Genomic DNA, 20811 nt, shown 5'->3' with positions numbered 1-20811 from the left:
AGCAGAAAAAAAAAAAAAAAAGGTACTAAGTGCTATAGGGATATACCAGAAAAAAACACCTGTGACTTATGGGTCAGAGATTATTTTAAAGAAACAGTCTATACAAAGAACAAGCCCAGACTGCTTCTTGGCCACAGTGCTTTCAGAATTGAAAATACCCTACACAGGCTAAACACACAGTCACTATCTTTCCCATTGTAAAAATAAAGACATCTTCATCTCTCACATGCATTTTGTGAGAATGATCATTCACATTCAGGCAGCATCACAGAAATGCTAATCATTCTCTTCATGGGCAATGGGTTGTACACACTAAAGCGGAGGCAAAATATTCCTCTTCAATTGTGACTTTAAACTTTCCTCTTGACTTCCCTTGTTAAAAATTCTCATGGTTAGTTGGTGTTTATCACAGATATTACACAGGAAGCCTATGCCGTTTTTTGAATTGTATGGTGAAGAAGGGTAGAAAACATCATGAGGTGAATCAGAAATTCCTGCACTAATAGTGCTCAGACAGTCCTTTCACCTCTTAAAATTCTCCAAAATGCATGGACAATAGCACTGCATCTGCTCACCAAGGTATTAATTACAGAGAGCATAAGGCATATGTGCTTTACAACTTGGAGGTAGGTGAAGTGTACAATGTCAGCGCTCTCCACCTCTGCCGGTCAGAACCAAAACCTACAACCCTGCATAAAATTCTCTGCCACGCTGTGGACTCAAAGCAACCATAAGTTACTGCCAAAGCCACCTTTGAACACATGAAGCAGAGCGGGGCTGCATTATCACACCAACAGATACTAAAAGATTATGCCTAAGGTCTAAAGGCAGCACATGGCTGGTGTATGAAGTTAATGCATAATCCCACTTCTGAAAAAAAAAAATCACTTAGTTTGGGAAATTTGGACTTCGATTCTGAACCACTACAATATGAAGTCTCAGAGCTTCACCTGGAAACACTAAATACTACTGCTACTATACTTCCACTTATGTATAGCAGCATTTCTGGCTTCACATGGTGATCACTCCTTGCAAGTCAATGTAATAGAAAAAGGAGCTTATTGGCTATTTCCGCTTTAGGGACACTTTGTTCTGGTTTATCACTTTACCTTACAGGAGATGGGAGAAAACTAGCCACGCCAAACATGCTGCTGTAACTGAAAAGCAGTTATTAAAGGAGCTGTACATAGCAAGCTGCTCAGAATTTAAGCTACAACCATACTGCAGGACGGACAAGGACTGAAGTCTGCATCCTGCTGCACACACATGTGGTCAAAACCAAAGTAGTTACCACTAAGCTACAGTTTGCTTGTCAGAGAAGGTCTCTTGGGTGTGATCTGACCACTGTAACTGTATGACTAGATTAGACCATTATGATTATGGGAAAAGGAAAAACAAAACTTGACCTGGAATTCATTCTGGATTCTCCAAAATCTTACACTTACATTATAAAACATGCAGTATGAACAAATCACGACATTTCAAATCAACAGATTTATCTCTACCTCCTGGAATCATGAGGGACAAAGCACTTGCAGAAAGGGACTTTGTGACTTTTCCAGACATCTTCTTTTTCTCTGTGCTTTCTAATCGCTGACGAGCCACATGAGATGCAACTTCACTGGGTTGTTTTGAGGAGTTATCTGTGCTGTCCACACTCTCACTTCTTCCATTTATCTGATCTAAGTGTTCTGAAAAACTACCAACTGTACAAAGAAGAAGGAATAAACATATTGAGCAAAAATTGGGGGTCAGGGAGGAAAAACTGTACTGTTGTGAGATGGTGATTTTTCCTTCTGTCTATATATCCATAGAACAACACTTCAGAAATCTGAGTAATTCTTTCAGATATGCATAAAGGTTAACAGAATGAACTGATGCAACAGTGACTGCAACATTGTGTAGTCACTGACTAAAGCGAAATGTAGACAAAAGCAGAAGCAAGTTTGGTAGCTCATTATGCAATGCTAACCTTGAAGAACTTAATGATTAAGTTTATGATTAATACAATTATTTTTCATATGAACTTCACCTGAAGTAAATTAGAGGTTCCAATCCTACATAAGTTGCCAGCTTAACAAACTTCAAAATCATTAAAAACACTAATTATATTTATAACTACTATCTACAGCTTTTATTCTTTGAGTATTTTTCTATCACTTCCACAAGGAGGAAGATACCTCGCACCACAAAACTCAGTATACAACCACAGTGGTGTTAGTCTATCATAGGTAATGATTTTCCACAATGCTCAATTAAGGACAACAGAATTTCATGCAATTAAAAACAAACAAACAAACAAAAAACACATGAAGACCCTATGCCAAGTGAATAACCTGTGAAAATTTTCTTCAAAGATGCCAAAGTGAAGTTGTGTGACCTTATGAAACAAGCAAAAAGAGCAGGTCTCTGACCTTTGAACAAAACAAACACCTATTTTTTCTTCAAGGTCACAGAATATCCTGTTACTAATGCACCACCACAGAAAAAAATGAAATTATTCTTAAGTGTAATCAGTAAGTTATAAAAGAGCGAGAAGTAATTTGAGTTAACATCTGTGACTGCTGTGCTAACTCCATCAACGTAACATTGAGGAAGGGAATGAGCCCAGCTTAGAAAGCACACTCAAGATGTTGGACAAGACAAGAAGATGGAAATGGTTATACAGCTGGATGGGCTTGAGGATATTTTCCCAGAAATGGTGGGTGGAAGGGAAGAAAATACAGACAATAAGGGAAATCACGGGCATAGGAATAGAAAGGATACACGATACAAGGGTTATCTTGAGATAACTTATTGAGGTAAAAAAATGTAAATGTGGAGAGGAGGTAACCGGAACATACATAGGGTCAAATGTGAGACTGATACAAGCTGAGATCTGTGTTAAGTAGCAGTTTTTCCCACAGAAACATGGAACTCTCCTCTGAAAGTACAAACAAGCAAGATAGTAGGGCCCTGGATCCTCCTGCAATCTATTCAAATGTTTGTGTTGGGAAAGGGATGCATAAAGGAGACACATTATTTAAGGAATGGTTTATTATGCTTCTTCCTAGATTTCAAATGAGACAACTACAAACCAAAGGCAACCTTACAAACCAATTTCTACAAACCAAAGGCAACCCTGCCAATTCTGAAACAAATATACATCACTGGAAAGTCTTAACTAAAAACATGTAACAGTGCAGCACAGAGTGTTAGAAAATAGCTATACAGATCAGCTGGAAAGACTCCAGGATGATCAATCAAAAAATCATCAACCTAGGCATGGGAAGGTATAAAAATAGTGCTTAAAGTGCTTATGGGACCTATGACTCATTTTCTCCAAACCAGAGCCCTCTTGAGTTATTTTCTTTTAAGCAGTACTGAAATGCAGGATTTCTAAATCCTTGAATTTAAGTGCTAAACAAAGACTCACAACTGTTTCTAATGTCATCAGTCAAGAGACCCACCCTGAATTACCTGATAGTGTGGAGCTGCTGATAGTACTTGCTGGAGTGGTTACTTCAGGTTCATCTTGCACTGTTTCCTCGCTCACTAACGGAGGCTTTTCCTGTTCTTCCCGGGGCCCCACTAAGCAGGTAGAATCATCCTGTTCTCCTTCAGCTGATATGGCCAGCTTTGGCAGTAAACCTGAACTATGTCGCTGCCGGCTACTCTCAGTGTCCGAGGAGGTGGATGTAGATATTTGTTGTCTGCAATAAAAATAAGCAAACTCTCATGCAGTTAGCTGAGATGAGGTGGCTTGCTAGCTGACTAGCAGGATGTGGACCACTTCCTTCTACTTACATTTCAGAATATTCTGAACTCCAGCTTAAAGATTCCACTGAAGGCAATGTCACACTCTTTGTTTTGTCTCCTGCATCTTCCTTTTCTTCACCTTGTGTTTGAGTGACTCGGTCTATGCTACTAAAAACCTGTTACAGAAGAAACAAACAAACCACACACAATCATATAAAAAAGCCCAGCCCACATCACTGACAATTGATATAAAAAGATATTCAGGAAAGTACGTTTATTTCAAGTGGTACTCTGCATGTACTCTCTTATACAGTATTTCACAGTGTAAACTTCAAAATTCTTGAGCCTTTTTATATTTCTATACTTTCTGTTCTTAAGACGTTTTGCTTTCTTGGCTCCATATACAGGGTCATGAATAGTATCTCTTCTCATTACAAATTCATCAGCTTTCTCTGCATTTCACTGTGTGAACCACAAGACTACAAACAAAATCCATCGCCTTGGGGTCTCCATGTCACAGGATCAATGCAAATGCTGAATTTACTCATAACCAGAAAATCACAAAAGAAAAAAAACTCTACCTAGGAAACTGACTAAGTATCTGCCAGTCAGATGTGGAAAGCAGACAAATGAATCTCAGAATTAAAGAATAAATTCTCAAGAATTTAAGACTGAGAAGGAAAGGATAAATTACTTGGCTAAAGGATTTAGAAAAAATAAATTCTTAACATTTCAGAAGTCTGCTTGCTTAGCTGACAAACAGCATATAGAAATTGTCAGCTGTATATTCTACAGCTTGGCAGTTGCAGCTAGGGCACAGTGACATAATGACATTAACTTACTAAATCATTATTATGGAACAGAGGGGGTAGAAGCACACAAAAGCCCAGAATCAAACAATGGTTGGAAAGGATTTCTGGAGGCCACCTGGTTCAACACCCCTGCTCAAGCTGGGACTCCTAGAGCAGGTTGCCCAGGACTATGTCCAGGCTGCTTTTGAAAATCTCCAAAGAGGGAGACTCCACCACCTCTCTGGGCAATCTATGCCAGTTCTCTGACACACTCTCAATTACAAAAAATGCTTCCTTAGGTTCAGACGGAACTTCTTGTGTTTCAGTTGGCTCCCACTGCCTCTTCAAGGTATCTCCACAGAGGCAAGTTATCTTGTCCAAGGTATCTTCAAAAAGACTGAATCATTTACTAATATCTGAATTTGAAACATGTCACCAAGTGAAAATAAAGAGTTCACACAGAAAACAACTATATCTACAACTCCTGTCTCTGCTCCTCCATGCTATCACAGATACCATATATGTGTAGTACTGCAAAGCCACTACGAAATATACCAGTTAATTAAAGCATAACAAACAAGATACAAACAAACATACATTTTTCACAGAGTTTCACAGAATTTCTAGGTTGGAAGAGACCTCAAGATCATCGAGTCCAACCTCTGACCTAACGCTAGCAGTCCCCACTAAACCATATCCCTAAGCTCTACATCTAAGCGTCTTTTAAAGACCTCCAGGGATGGTGACTCCACCACTTCCCTGGGCAGCCTGTTCCAGTGCCTCACAACCCTTTCAGTAAAGAAGTTCTTCCTAACATCCAACCTAAAACTCTCCTGGCTCAACTTAAGCCCATTCCCCCTCGTCCTGTCACCAGGCACGTGGGAGAACAGGCCAACCCCCACCTCGCTACAGCCTCCCTTGAGGTACCTATAGAGAGCGATAAGGTCGCCCCTGAGCCTCCTCTTCTCCAGGCTGAACAAGCCCAGCTCCCTCAGCCGCTCCTCGTAGGACTTGTTCTCCAGGCCCCTCACCAGCTTCGTCGCCCTTCTCTGCACCCGCTCAAGCACCTCGATGTCCTTCTTGTAGCGAGGGGCCCAAAACTGAACACAGTACTCGAGGTGCGGCCTCACCAGAGCCGAGTACAGGGGGACGATCACCTCCCTAGCCCTGCTGGTCACACTGTTCCTGATACAAGCCAGGATGCCGTTGGCCTTCTTGGCCACCTGAGCACACTGCTGGCTCATATTCAGCCGACTATCAACCATCACTCCCAGGTCCTTCTCTGCCTGGCAGCTCTCCAACCACTCATCTCCCAGCCTGTAGCTCTGCTTGGGGTTATTGAGCCCCAGGTGGAGGACCCGGCACTTGGCCTTGTTAACCTTCATGCATTTTTGAATTACCTTTAAATAGTTCTTAAAACGTATTAAACAAACTGCTCATTAATAGAAAGCTTTTGAAAGTCACTGCTGCCTACTATTAAAAGCATACTCATTAGGCATTCTGCTTCTTAATCCATTATCTCCTGTCAATTTTTCATCTACACTATTTCCTAAGTATGTTCATTCTGCATTCCTTGCCCAGCAATAATTAGCTGGGATCTCTTCCCCTCTGGACACTCAGCTTTGTCTTCAATTCACAGCATTCAAATCACTCACTCAAATCCACTTTTTTTTTTTTTTTGACCAAATCACATGTTGCTTCTTCTTTACAGTTTATTGCCACTTAAGCTCACCACTACTATAGGCTAGTACTGCAATCTTTGTTATGCCATCATCTGCAAGTACAACTGGAGAAACGTTCAAACTATGCATAAAGAAAACCCACATGCATTTTCTAAAGAAAATATCAAACTATTTATATCATTTTCTATTACTTAAGGATTCAAGAAATCATTTTCTTATACAATATTTTCATGTTTTTGGTATTCATGGTACCCATTTCATTCTCACTTAAATTTCAGTTAATGTTTCAAGAAACATTGTATATGTACACCCTGTATACCTCTTTCATATCTAACATTTCTAAACTTTAGAAAAGCATCAAAACACTTATGCATTAAATATGTATTAACATTATAGCAATTTTTACTCACTTTAGAAAATCTGTGTGAACATGAGGAAAACTGTCTTATCTCCAAATTAAAATCTTCATCATTTGTATCATCTTCTTCCTCAGTTTCCATATGGTGGTATTTCTCAGAACGAGCTACAGACAAGTGTAATAAATTATTTGAATTGGCAAGTAGAAAAGGGTAATAAGCTTTATTATTAACTGAAAGCACAATTATATTATTAGTTCTCCTGAAATGTCATACCACTACTTAAATTGTACAGCTGCCAGAGTTCTGACACAGGAGATTCTCAAAGCATTAAGAAAATACACAATCAAAGCAAGGTGTTTATTGATTTTTTTTTTTATATGCAATATAATACCTACTATCAAAATAACTTGTGTCATCTTCGGACTCCAACTGTGGAATAAATTCTGCTTTCTGCCTCAGCAGACTATTCCAGTCAAGGCTCCTGAAGAACTGATGCTGCTTTACTTCATATGCACCACCTGGGGGAGCCAGAGAAAAACACTGAGCAAATGACAACAAATCCACTGACATTAACTCAACTAAATCCCTCGTGAAAAAAATGCAAATTAGCATGGAAAGGCACAGTCATCACCGCAGGTACAAACTCCTACTACCCTTTCTCACTAGTATCACCTAAACATGTCAGAGCACCTCTTCGTTGCCATTTTTCATCAAGGTTGGCATTGCAGTTTCTTATTCTTCCCCCTTCTAACATTTCTATTTTTCTGGCCACACTGATTATGCATTGGCCATGCATTAGTCTGAAATAAAAACGTAAACATGTGTATTACATGAGTTATAAAGTAATTACAAGTTATAAAGTAATAAAGAATGATTCTTCATTGCTGCTGAGCGTAAACATCATTGGTGATTAGGAACTCCTTTTCTAAGACAGTAATACACAATTCTATAGGAAATAACGTGTATTTTACCTCATTATAGATTACTGCCTACTTTTTATAACGTGTTAAACAACTACATTAGTTTCAAATTAATAGACAACAACTGTAAAAATGCAAAATACTGAAATAACAATAAACAATAACACGCTGAAAATACCTGGGGAAATGGGTGGAGATGTTTTAATAAACATAGATTTAATTCTGAAAACATGTGTGCTACTGCACAGGAGTTACTCCAACTTGATATACAGCATAAACTTTGGTAAGTCAATGTTATGTCAGTACAGAGCCATGGAAAAAGCATGAATTCTCCAGCACTGACCTCTAAGTCAGTGCTAAGATTTCTAGGTTTTGATTTTCTGACTGCAGCAGGGAAAAAAAAAAAAAAAAAACTCATAAAAGCCAAATCTTCCCAAAGGAAACCAAAATCATATCTAATCATAAGTAACTAGTCAAGGAGTGATAATTTTCCTGAACATAGTAATGGGATGTTAAAGCAAATGGTGTAATTCTTCATTAGATATCAGACACTTCAGACCCAAAGAGATTGTTGGTTTTTTTTTGTTTTGTTTTGTTTTGTCATTTTCCTTCTTCATAAGAATACAGTATCTGTCTCTCTTCTTTCAGCTTGACTCTGCCACTCAGGTCTCCTGAGCAAACACACAATTACCATTTTCATGGAGTGTTATGCAGCTAGCTAATACTTATTAAACAGATATGGCTGTCATTTGAAATGCATGGCGGAGCCTGGGATAAACCATGTTATTTTCCAGTGCCCCCATGGGACCCGTCATGTTGCAGCCTCCATTTCTATGCATTGCTACTGACACTTAAAAAAACTTTGTTGTGGTTTCTAAACACTCCTTTGTGCTTCAAAGAATGACTGCAGGACTCTCTTCTTTAGACTGCCAGCTCTTGAGAGACCACAAACTGTCAAAGGAAATCAGCCCCTAAACAAACAAAACAGATGCTCCATGTAGCTGCACTGACCATTACAGTACTTAAGCCAGCCTCATTCTAGCCAATTCACTTTCTCATCCAGCTACAGCAAAACAGAGGCAGAATTTCCAATTTACTTGAGATCCAGCCTCTCACAGGTTGACACTACATTGCTAGTGTTAATGCATTACACTGCATTAACACTACATTGACCATTGTAGTGTTAATAAAGTGACCATTGAAGAGCATTCTGGCAATGAAACAATAAAAATGCCAGAAATTTTGTGTTATATGTTTAAATATATATGTATATATGTAAAATATATAAAACATATATATTTAAAACAAGGGAACAGAACTAGCCCTGGCTTTTCATTTTGCCTTCAACAGTGGTGCCTTCTCCAGTAGATGAAGTGAGTGGAGAAACCATCTTGGACATCATATCTCCCTCACTCTTACTTTATTCGGCACTGGGGCAAGAGAGAACAAACTTTACAGTATGCCACTTACTCCAGACCATCAGCTACTGGGAAGGCTAAGGGTTGTTCATATTCCATGTAAGCAGGGAACAAGAGACACGCAGTTCAGTCATTTCTGTCACTACACCACTTCCAAAAAGAAGACCTGTAGTTTGAGACCATGTCAACGGTACTTGGGGTCTAGGCTATACTCATGTTCCCCCTGAATGGCTGTGATAAGGACAATTATAAACTGATTCCCTAAGCTCCTTTTTATTTATTTTTTTTCGCTTTAAAAATATGCATCCCACTCTAACTGCTGGACTCAGTTTTGCCAGTAATTTTCTAAGTAGTTATGTTGACTCAACCTTCCACTTGGTTTCCTTAGTGTCCCAGTGTATTTATATTCCTGGAGAACAATACTCACTACAAGTAAGACTATAGTTTATATTCAGTCTCCTGCCTTTTTTTTGCTCTGTTTATTTGCTTTGCCCAGCGGAATGGTAGTCAGTGACTAGGGGTCCCATACACTAACACTTTAAAAATTAACATGTAATGTTCATTACTGCATCTCACCCAAATTCCCATGTAAATCCTGCTGCTGAATGTTATTTCCTTAACATTCATGCTTCTGATTCCATTCTTTTTCGTGCAGTATAATAGTGCTAAATGAGAATGATAGGATCTTTCAGACAGTCATTTCTGATTAACGCCTGGAAGAACCAATTTGCCAAGTAAAGATACTTCTGAAAAAGCAGGCATCAGTTGTATACGTCTTCCCCTTCTCTGTTTTTGAGTTTCGTTATTTAGTACTGCATTCATGAAGTAATCCCATCCTATGCCTAACTGGATGTTTGAGAAGTTCCTGTTTTATTATTTCAAGTAAGAGAATAATAAATGAGAATAACTACATGTAAACACCACAGAAGGACAGTCATCACTTGTTTAAGGTCTTATTACTGGTTTGAATCTGTAAATTAACCCCTGCTATAACAGCATGTCATGCTTCTTGCCCCGACAAATGTTTCCCAGACCTCCCATCTCCACCCCAACCCCCCAAAAAAGTGAACAAAAGCTCCAGTGGTGAATATATTTCTAAGACACTAACAAAACTTTTAGTAGTTCTCCTAACCTGTTCCCAGTCTTTCCAAAGGGTTCTGCCTGAGCAGCAGGGTAATGAGATCCTGAGCATCTGGAGGTGGTGCTTCATCCTTTTCAGGCCAGTTGATTTCATCTAGCAAGAAAAAGACAGTTTCTTATTATTTAATTCTGATCCCAACATTAAGGAGAAGCTATCTAAAGCCATCATTGTAAGCTAACAGTAAAGTCAGAGTTAAGACAACTTTTCCAAATTGCTCTGTTGCATACCAATTACTTCTGATTTTAATATTCTCTACACAGATTTAATAAACTTATTTTTATGCTCCCATTTTCGTCAGAAGTATCCTTTAACCCAAAACAATGTTTAACAGCAAAATACAGCAATGCTTGGCTTGTGGAAAAGTATTGCAAAATTTCATCAAGCTTGTATGCTGTCCCTTTTCCCCGATGTCCCCCTATTCCCCTGCCAAATCATCATGGTTTAAATTTCAGTCCTGTTCAATGGAAACTACTGATAAGATGGACACAGCTGACTTGACCCAGCAGTCACTGCTTACATCTGTAGTTCTCTAATGCTAGACATTCACTAAAGTCATTACTCCCATGACTAAGGGCTGAGGTATTGGCCTCTGCTCTGGAGAGATCCATGCCAATGTAGCTTTTTTCCAAGTCTCTCATACTTGAGAAGAAACAACTCACTCTTCTGATTCTTACATTATTAAGCCTTTTGCACTTCCTAGCAAGTTGCACTGAAATCCTGCAGTCACAATATTAGACTACACAACATCCAGGTAGCGCTGATTAAAAATTCTGCTAAACCCTGATTTAAATTAAACAGTGGAAAACAGTGCCAGTTTCAAGATCAACATGAACTTTATGACAGCTTACAAAGCTATTTTCATGTGATTTTAAGCAGAAGCTGCGTCCACAAGTGTAATATATTGCAGGTTTAGACAAAACCCTGCAAAAGTTTCTTGGAAGGTACAGGGATTTCAGTATCAGGAGACAGAATACTAGGATCTCAGAAAACAGAGAAGGCGGTTAAAGTTTGTGTTGTAATTATACGACCTAGATTTTTTCCTTTAAAATGGTCTCCATTGAAGATACAATGATCAGAATTTACACAGGAGTTTCACCTTTGCATTTTGAAATTTAAAGAAAGGTACTGAAATAAAAAAACACGAAATGTAACCCATTTCGGGAGGCTTATTTTTAAACACTACAGTTTCAGATACCTAATTTACACTGAAGCTTCCCACCATTTACTCATAAAACTTGAGGGGAGGAAAGGCAAACCATAATAAAGAAGAAAGAAGCTAAGATGAGGGGGCCAAAATGAGTAGATTGTCAAGTTGAATGCAGCCTTCACCAACGGAAACTGGAACAAAACTCTGTGCTATGGTTTGGGTTCTGTAACATGGCTTTTTCAGTTGCATACAAAGGGACATATATTTTAGCACAGGAAACTTATCCAAGGAAGCAGTTCTCTTACAGATAATTCACAGTAGGAATGATTTCAGGAAGACATTTAAAATCAAAAGGAAAAGCATGACAATCAAACATTAAAACAAGAAAGTAAGCTGACCAACAGCGTTGTAGAGTAAGTGGGAATGAATCAGGTTTGCAAAAACACACTTCCACAGATAATTTGACATGATGGTTTATAAAATGTAAAATTAGTGCAACATACAAAATAAAGTCTAAAGTCAAATTTGGTCATTAATTTTCAACTATTCCCCCACATTCTCCCAGTCAGGGAGCATAAAGATAAAAGCACATGTGCATGTGTCTGGAAATGCAATAAAAACATGAGTTATTTCCATGTTTGTCTGCCTACAGCTTCCATTGCAGTCTAAATCTGATTTGGAAAATAAAGCATGAATAAAGCTGCACTGCAGCCACGAGGCATTGAGAACAAAGCCAGCATTTGCTGCTTGTGTTAATTAAACAGTTGATTCTCTTTGTCACTCAGGCTCTGGTGCATCACATCAGAAAACTGCACAGTTATAAATCCATAAACAGCTAGGGTGTTTTATAAGGAGGAAACTCTGCTATACTACAGGCAACTCTCAAATACATTTCATTAAAGTTTGCAAACATGTCTGGCTTTTAATGTCAGAGGCAGCAAAAAGTGAGATGATGACAGACTAATTCCTTTTGTACAAAGGGGATTTGACGAGTTCTCAGAGAAAGAGGAACTGGAGGTTCAGTTAGTTTTGTCTCTGTTGAGTTTGTTTATTTTGGTCTTAGTTAGCGGACCTTTTAGGCAGACTGTAAAACAGACTGGGAAATATACAGTAACAGAGGTGCTATTCTGTTGAACTTTCAGCGTAAATAGAGGCCTTCTACATCTATGCATCTGGGAAATTTATGGAAACAGCAGGTAGGATAGTAAATGATCCTGTTTAATTATCATTCAGTTTTGCCACAAGCCACAAAACGATACTTAGGGTCAGCTTGCAGGTTAAGATCTAAAAGGTTATTGAATTTTAAATGAAAGAAGAACAGCTGTTACAGAAATAACATTACACTAGAACAATCACGAATGAAATCATTAACAATCTGTGAATTGAATTTGTTTCCTTCTCTTTCTCATTATTTATTATTTGAGAGACATTTGCTTTAGGGTTTTATCACATCTTTGTTAATTTCTTCATTGTGTCATGAGGCATTTTCCCACTTATGCAAATTTATTTTAACCATTTCTTCTCTGGTATAATTTCTTTACTAAAGACTGTTCTTTACCAAACACTGTGCCATGGAGGCGCTACTTTCCTACTAATTCTGCTTTTCTTTTTCAAACAGTGTAGCTTCATCATTGTACTCTATATCACTGCACTTCTGTACTCAGTAACAGCATATGGTCAATTCAGCTTTTAATATATATTTATTCTTACTGCTTTGACAGCAAATCAAATATTACAGTATTGAAATAATGGTGTCCTTTTTGAGCAAAACTAGCTTGAAACTTAGTGTATCAATAATGTTGTAAATATCTTTACTATTAAAATAAATTGAATTTTTTGACAGCAAACTAAGAAATCTGATTCTTCGTGATGATCCTCACCACTGATTACTTGTCCAAACAGCTCTTCCGGTGTATCTCCAAAGAATGGCACACAGCCAACAAGAAATTCATAAAGTATAATCCCCATAGCCCACCAGTCCACTGGTTTTCCATAACCCTGTCTCAGTATTACTTCAGGAGCTATGTATTCAGGTGTACCACAGACCTAAAACAAAAGAAAATAAGCATGATGGTGAATTTAGTCTAGTTATGTCATATCATTTGTACATCTTGAAATGTAAAATAACTTGGAAAAAAAGAAAAATGAAATTCAGTATATCTTAGGATTTTTGCATAGTGCATTTTTAAATGACCTATCTACTCATATAAGTAATCACATTTACATGTCTGTCACGCAAGGGACAGTTTGTTTTTCATACGTGCAAGACTGTCACAACAAACATTTTATTTAATTTAAACATATCCTTATCTTTAAAAGAAAGTTGTGACAGTTTTATCTTAAGTAACTTTTACAGCGAACAGATTGTGAGCAATGGTAATGAGGCATGCTTAAAGGGAAATGGGCCATATCAAGGATTTTAGCACCCTTGGTTGTACAATGCATCATGAGCTCCACAAGTACTCTGCTGAGACTTCTGAATTCCTTATAAAAACAGTTTTCCATTTGTCTCTCTCACAGGCTCACTTGCACACAATTAGGTTGTTCATCTTACTAATAGACCCAAATGTAGAAAGAAAAAAGACTACCATAATCTGCAGGGCATCAGAAGAAGTAACTGACACACCATCAGAACAGCAATGCAGAAATAACAACAGCTTATGTGGTATTACAGTACATTTTGGTGGCAAAACATCAGTTCATTCAAACAACCAATGTAAAAGTGAAAAAGGCTGTGTCTTACTTGTTTATCAAGGAATTCTCTGGCATCCTTCTCAATGTGACCCTCATACAGATTGGTAGTCAAACTCATTAGCCCCACCTTTGACAGACCGAAGTCTGTAAGCTTTATATGGCCCATGGATGTTACCAATAAACTGAAAATTAGAATGATTTGGAGTTACTGTGATGTAATGCAAAATTATATACTTATTATTATTATTATACTCAGAGGAAAATGTTTCAACAGCACTGCAAAAATATAAAGACAGCTTAAAAAGAACTTTAATCAAGTACAAAACAGGTGAAGAATATGACAGTTGCAAACGTGTTATTGTTGTTACCAATGTAAATGAAGTTTCTATACGCAATTTCACATCTTAAGAGAATCAACTAAGCGTTACAAGTTAATGCTAGATTATTTGAACAAAAATAAACAGTAATTCTGAAAGAACTGGAATAGAATTAATCCGGCTTTGGAAGCGAGGTGGGCATTTTGTGCCTGTAGCAAGCTGGGTCATTCATTTGAAAAGAACTCAGATATTAAGTTAGCTGGTAACACTACACTGGCCTGAGGTGTCGCACCGTGAAGGTATTTTCAGCCAACAGATGTGACCGATTCATTTTTATTTTTATTTTTTAAAGTGAAACGGGGAGAAGATTAATGGAGATACAACAGCCATATTTTTCACTACAAATACATAGTGGAAAGCCTCTGTATATTTAAGTACTGGATAAAAAAAGCAACAGGAGAGATTTCCATAGTGTTCAATCTTATTCTTGTAAATGCAAATAGCAAAAACCTGCATGTTGTTGATACTTTGCATTAACCTGTTTTTAAGCATACTTAGAACTTTCCGTTAACATATAATGTCAATATGCCAAAAAAAAAAAAATCAGTCCTCCATTCAGTCAAAAAAAACAAGTACATTTTTCTTTATCTATTCAGATAGCCTCTTCCATCTTAAAGGACTTGTTAAAGAACACTTTTGGAAACATACATTCCCTATAACTGCAGATAATGAAAATTCACATATTAGGCAGAAATTGTAAATCCACATAACATTTATGATATTAAAAAACGAAACATTTCCGGTACAGCAAAATTACACTTTTCTTATTTTATCTAACCATTTCAAAGTACTCTTTTGGTTATATTCTAAATACATACTTGTCTGGCTTCAAATCCCTGTGTACAATTCCATAATTATGAAGGTATTCCAAAGCCAGAACAGTCTCTGCAAAGTACATCCTTGCCATGTCTACAGGTAAGGGACCCATATTCTTCATCAAAGTAGCACAGTCTCCACCTGTGGAAACAGGACAAATGTTCCAGATGATGCCATAAATTCTGAGGTGTACAAGCATAATCCATATATGCTGCAGAAGCAGACACAAATTGCAGTCATATATGTTGATTTTGCAGTCAGATGACCCAATTTAGCATGCAAGCACACTAACTACTGAACTGAAAAAACCAGCATGAAGCTGGGATTGAGTGGTACAAGAGTTCAGCTGGAAACCAATAAAACCCACGCTTCTGCTTAAAAAAAAAAACAAAAAACAAAAAACAAAAACAACAAAAAAAAAGTTCACACAGCCACAGCCTCAGCTGCAGTAATTCATCTTTCATAGTCTTTGTCCACTGTCTTCCTCCAACGTCAGCACCTTTCCAAATTTCTTCCTCTTCCTTTGCAAAAAGTATTGCAAATACCACAAGACATGCTAATGAAAATTTGAACTCCAGAAAAGTTCATTTTCACATGAACTTTAAGTGGTAAGATACTTATAATTACAGTCTATGAAAAACTTTATTCAAAGATCAGTTATCCCCCATTATAGCAGGAGAAAAAGTGTTTTAAAAGACCTCACACTAAGGGATAATGAATGGGAAAAAAAAGCCACCTTATTCTTAAATTTAGATCCTAAATTGTAGTGCCAGCATACAGAGGACACACAGGGTATTTCCAGAGAACTGCAGGGATTACATTTCTTTTCTGGTGTGACAAAAGCTTGCTCTTCCCCTGTAAACCACAACAGACACTTTACCTTCTACATATTCCATGACCATACATAAATGACGTCTTGTTTCAAAGGAGCAATACATGCTGACAACAAAAGGATTTTCTGCAAACGTTAGGATATCACGCTCAACAAAAGCTTGTTGGATCTGGTTTCGAAGGATGAGATTTTGTTTATTAATTTTCTTCATGGCAAATCTTTGTCTGGTTTCTTTATGTCTCACAAAATAAACCGCACTGAAGAAGTCCAAAAGGGGGAGAAAAAGAAAAAGCACTAACTGTATTAAAAATGTATTTTTAAATATATATATTTAACAACTAAATACATGCAATATATTACATATATCTAAAACGTTGTAAAAAGATTTGGTTTTAATCTAATGGAGTCGACAAACCTTTCAATATTACAGAATAGCTAAAGACTTCTTTTTGTTTCATCATCAGGATCAGTTTCAGTCAACACAAATTAGTACACAAATTGAAAACAAACAAACCAAATAGCCCACCCCAACAAAAACAAATGCTCTCAGCTCAGAGTTTGGGAGTTTCCATCAGCAAAGGATTATATATGGAAATCAGTCATGGCACAGTGATAAAAATCATTCTGACAAATGCTTGTTCTGTAAGTGTGCAGTCAGCCAATTATGACTCAGACACTGTCTAGGGGATTTTAAAACATGTCACAGGTTTCTCATGAAGGTTACTCAGAATTTGCTCGATGAGGTGGCTCCCTCATTGCCAGGTGCAATATGCATCATCTTCTGTACTTGTTCAGAACCTGACATCAGCACTGATCCATATCAGGGGTAGGTCACCAGTGGGTAATCCAAAATAAAGATCACTTAACAACATGATAATATGGGATTAAGATGCATCTTGACCTGCAGAATTTCACTGTGGTGTTGGGTATAAAGTTTCCTGTAAACTTGGTTAGATAAGGTCATGGTGCCAGGGGAAGCGAAGTTAAAGAAAACCTCACATGGTCAAACATTCTTGCTTTCAAGGCTCAGGAAAAAGAATCAACCTGCCATGAAACACTGACACAGGACATGACTGCTGCATTTCTCAAAATCCCTTGAGGCAAATCTTGAAAACATACCTTGCTTGAAATCCACTTTGCAGCATTTAATGCTTAAAGCATCTCCAGTATATAATTACCACAGTAGTGAGTGATTACAGAAAGAAAGGACAAAAAGGAGAAAATAGAGGGAAAAAACAGGACTCAGTTATGTAGTTTTTAAATTCAATTTGTTGTCCCCGTGAGGTCCAATTATCAGTATACAAGTATTTAAGTACGAAAAGCAATTTTTGCCTTACTATTTTTATGAAAACATCTTCACACTACTACAAAACTTAGAGACACTTGAAAAATCAACACTTTCTACTTTCCTTTGTGGAATATTTTTTCTAGACAAGAAAGTTTCTCTTACTCTTTCTAAAAATTTTCAATAGTCCCTTGCTGTTTGTTGTTTGAACATAGCATAGGGCAAGTAAAAGACATTACACCATTATGAAACTAGGGGGAAAACACCTTGGGCAAAACCGAAGACAAACCCCACCCTTAGTGCCTCCTACTAAGTCTTGCTCCTTGCCCCTCCCAAGCTCAAAGAAAGACCAAGTTATACAACTCCAGTACTCCTCCCTACTGGCTTCATGACTTTTGTCCTGCAGCTCTTCCTACCACTCCCACTACACTAATTTCTTTCTCCGCCTCTTCTGTACAACTCGTCCTTTGCTTTTTCTTTCCTTTATGTTGTTTTCCCTCCCTTTTCTTGTTACCTGCTGTTCATCTGTCTTAAATTTCTTAACCTCCTGTAATTTCATCTTTTCTTTTCCCTTTTTTCAGTTCCTTTGTGCATTTTTGGCTTGTAGAAAAGTGGGTCTTTCACACGCCTGAAGCCTCAATGCTTAAAAAAAAAAGAAATACCTCTTTTCCTATGGTAGCATCTGTAGAGTTGTTGCTACTGTATTTAAAGATGAAAAGCTGGTAAATTTGAACTATTCAATCCAGTAAAATATCTGAGACATGCTGGCTACTTTTGCAGCAGTTCTCCAAATTACTTTCTCTAGCCTTGTAGTTGCAAGCAGATAATTGTATAAATTTGCACTAGAATTCAGTTATCCACAACTCCTTAGAAAAAAAAAGTTTCATTCACAGTATACCAGATTCACAAGACAAATGCAACGCAGTTCTCTCTCTTGCGCTTAGATATGCGTACTCCGTTTATATGATACAAAATGATTTTAAAAGATCTTCTACATACAAAAATGCATATCATTACTTATGCACATCCTATGTTGTCTCTCACAGTAACCTGAGCAAACAGCATTATAAAGAAAACTATACCCTGAGGAGAAGCAAAGTATTCCTATTGAATACCTCTCTCCCTTCAGGATGCTGCCAATTCACAGTAGCTATGCATTTCTCTAGCACACCAGTACTTAGCAAGGCACTGCATCCTGTACACTGAGACATATGTGGTTCTCAGCTACCACTCTTTGAAAGGCAGTATAAGAATTTGCTGAAATGTCACTAAAATGATAAATTGAAAATGCAACTCTCCCCCTCCCCAACATTAAATTTAGAAAAAAAAAAAAAAAAAAAGAAAAAATAAAAGCTTATGCATTTGAAATAAAACAACACAACAATCTTCCTGGGACCTCAACTTAATCTAAAAAAATGGAAAGCTCGGAGTAAAGCACATAGCTGCCAAGACATAGAAGACGCTGAACTTCCAAGTAAAAAGATGAGATCAACCAGAGTGAGTTCTGGTACACATTGATTTCGTTTTATTTTGAACCCTTACTTGCCATCTTTGAAGTATGCTTCTGCTATTGAATAATAAGTCACAAAGATTGGGATGGCCTTTCTATTACCCTTTGTGTTCCCTGAAGCTGTTCCTTGCTACACTCTCCTAATTCCTGCACTGAACTCACTCTCTTTTCCCCACAGGCTCACTATCCTCTGTTGCTCTCTATTCCTTTACTTTTCAGGATGCTATTCCTGGAGCATTAGACAGAAGTTTATCTTTGCTTTATATGTGCTTTTATAAGAGCACAATACCTCACTCCAATTTTCCTGGCATTGATCACTAAATGCTCACAGCTCGTAATTTTTGGTATGTTATAAAGAGAACTGTCAATTTGAGGATTCCTTTAATACAAGAGAAATGCATTTAGAACACCCAGAACATCTGACTGCCCTCTCCATCCACTCAAGAAATTAATAAATTCTGGGATTGTCCAAACACTGCCTCCTTCCACTTCCAACATAAGTTTTTCTCTCAGCTTGAACAAGCATTTATACATCACCTTTAGATAGGCACAAATATAAAGCACTATGCACATGTGTTGAGATGACAAGAAAAATGAAAACAAATGTTTAACTTCATTCTTGTATTGCTTCAACTTAACTAATATGCAACCTACACTTCAAATCATGCAACAAAAATTCCTTTTTCCTTATATTACTTACAGGCTGCAGGCCTAGTTTACTAGACCTAGCTCTTCGGTAACTTCAACTTCTAGATCCATTTTACAGTATCATCTGTCTACATTCAGTGCCTGAGGTTAATGTTGCCATGTGACTTGCTTTGACCTGATTCTCTCATTTGCCAAAGGACCTTGAACTCCTTGTGGAAACAAAGGTACTGTACTTTCTGTATTCACTGTTTAAAAGTCACAGCTGCTAACCAAGCACTACGCTTCATTTTCACAAGCAACTTCCTGAGAAGAGACTGCTAAACTCTGTACTACCCTGGAATTAAGTCTGAATTGTCTCCAGCGCCAGGCAGCCATTTGTGAGGCCACAATTCGTATCACAGCACTACAGTAAAATTTACAGATAGTTATTTAAGACCAGGACTCACAAGCAACAGTGTACCACCTCCTAGCTAGAAAATGTGTATCACCACATCAAATTTATTTGTGGGCAAGGAAATAATGCTGCCTAAAGCACTGCAGCATTCCTAAGATAAGCATCCAGTGTGGTGTAGGTGAAGCGCACAGCTTTGTCTCAGCAACATTTTGGATATATCCTATTCTGCGTAGTGGCATACAAGATGCTGGCCATCTGAGAAAGAGAACAGGATAGCTGTGATTCTTGGTACTAGTCCTATTTGTATCAACATGTCACATAATTTTTGGCCAGACTAACCACCTGTCCATATCTAACTGAAACAACTTTTTCTACCTTTATGGCAGCCAGTAAACACTGACGCACAGTGATGAAACCACTGTCAGATTTTCTGTAAATAAGCTCAGTAAGAACTATTCCATATTTGGAAAATAAAAGCTTGAGTTCTTCACCAGTTTGTAGCACGCTGCACATTCAGGAACAACTCAATTTGAAACTGTCAATACTGTAACAACCTTTCTCTACCATCAGAGAAGATTGTATTAGCTATCAAATATTAGATCCTCACATATGTATTAGCTACAAAAGAGTACATTTGGCCAGGGCGGTACTGAGAAGGGAGGCTCACTCTACAACAATGAAGTCCATGAGTTCGAAGTTCACTATTTTGTATAAGTCCACAATGAATAATGAGTATAAGATACAGAAACTGCCAGCCTTGTTTTTAAGCTGCTCTTTAAAGCCTTGGGCATCAGAGCCAAAACCTCTTACTCTGTGTAGAGCAGTCACCCACAGAGGTAAAAGGAAATAAAAAAAAAAAAAAAGAAAAAAAGAATACAGTTCATTTGATCTGCAGTCCTCTACGAGGTGGTGCTATTTAGTACCATTCTCAACTCAACTAAACATGAGCAGGTGGAAGAGACAGTAATGATTATTCATTCACAGGTTAGGGGCAGTGGCTGCTCAAGCCAGTGTTGCTGATGAGTTGTGAAACTTATCTAGTGACACAATTAACCAGTG

The 20811-nt window shown here is 37.7% G+C and overlaps 1 protein-coding gene across 5 annotated transcripts in view; it reads right to left on the bottom strand.

Moving 5' to 3' along the window:
• The window catches only part of MAST4 (microtubule associated serine/threonine kinase family member 4), a 300676-nt gene that overhangs the window by 12047 nt on the left and 267818 nt on the right, over positions 1-20811 (bottom strand). For all 5 annotated transcript variants that reach the window (XM_082783232.1, XM_082783235.1, XM_082783233.1 and 2 more), the window contains 10 exons: positions 15964-16172; positions 15086-15224; positions 13940-14072; positions 13077-13242; positions 10041-10142; positions 6966-7088; positions 6622-6734; positions 3787-3914; positions 3460-3692; positions 1506-1706 (listed from right to left, as the gene is read on the bottom strand). In XM_082783232.1, coding sequence (XP_082639358.1) covers positions 1506-1706; positions 3460-3692; positions 3787-3914; positions 6622-6734; positions 6966-7088; positions 10041-10142; positions 13077-13242; positions 13940-14072; positions 15086-15224; positions 15964-16172 — 1547 coding nt within the window. The remainder of the gene's footprint in view (positions 1-1505; positions 1707-3459; positions 3693-3786; positions 3915-6621; positions 6735-6965; positions 7089-10040; positions 10143-13076; positions 13243-13939; positions 14073-15085; positions 15225-15963; positions 16173-20811) is intronic.

The sequence above is a fragment of the Aythya marila genome (assembly GCF_965140915.1).
Source record: "Aythya marila genome assembly, chromosome: Z".
NCBI classification, from domain to species: Eukaryota; Metazoa; Chordata; class Aves; order Anseriformes; family Anatidae; genus Aythya; species Aythya marila.
Note: the sequence above shows the minus strand (reverse complement) of the source record. Positions and strands in the feature narration are given on the sequence as shown.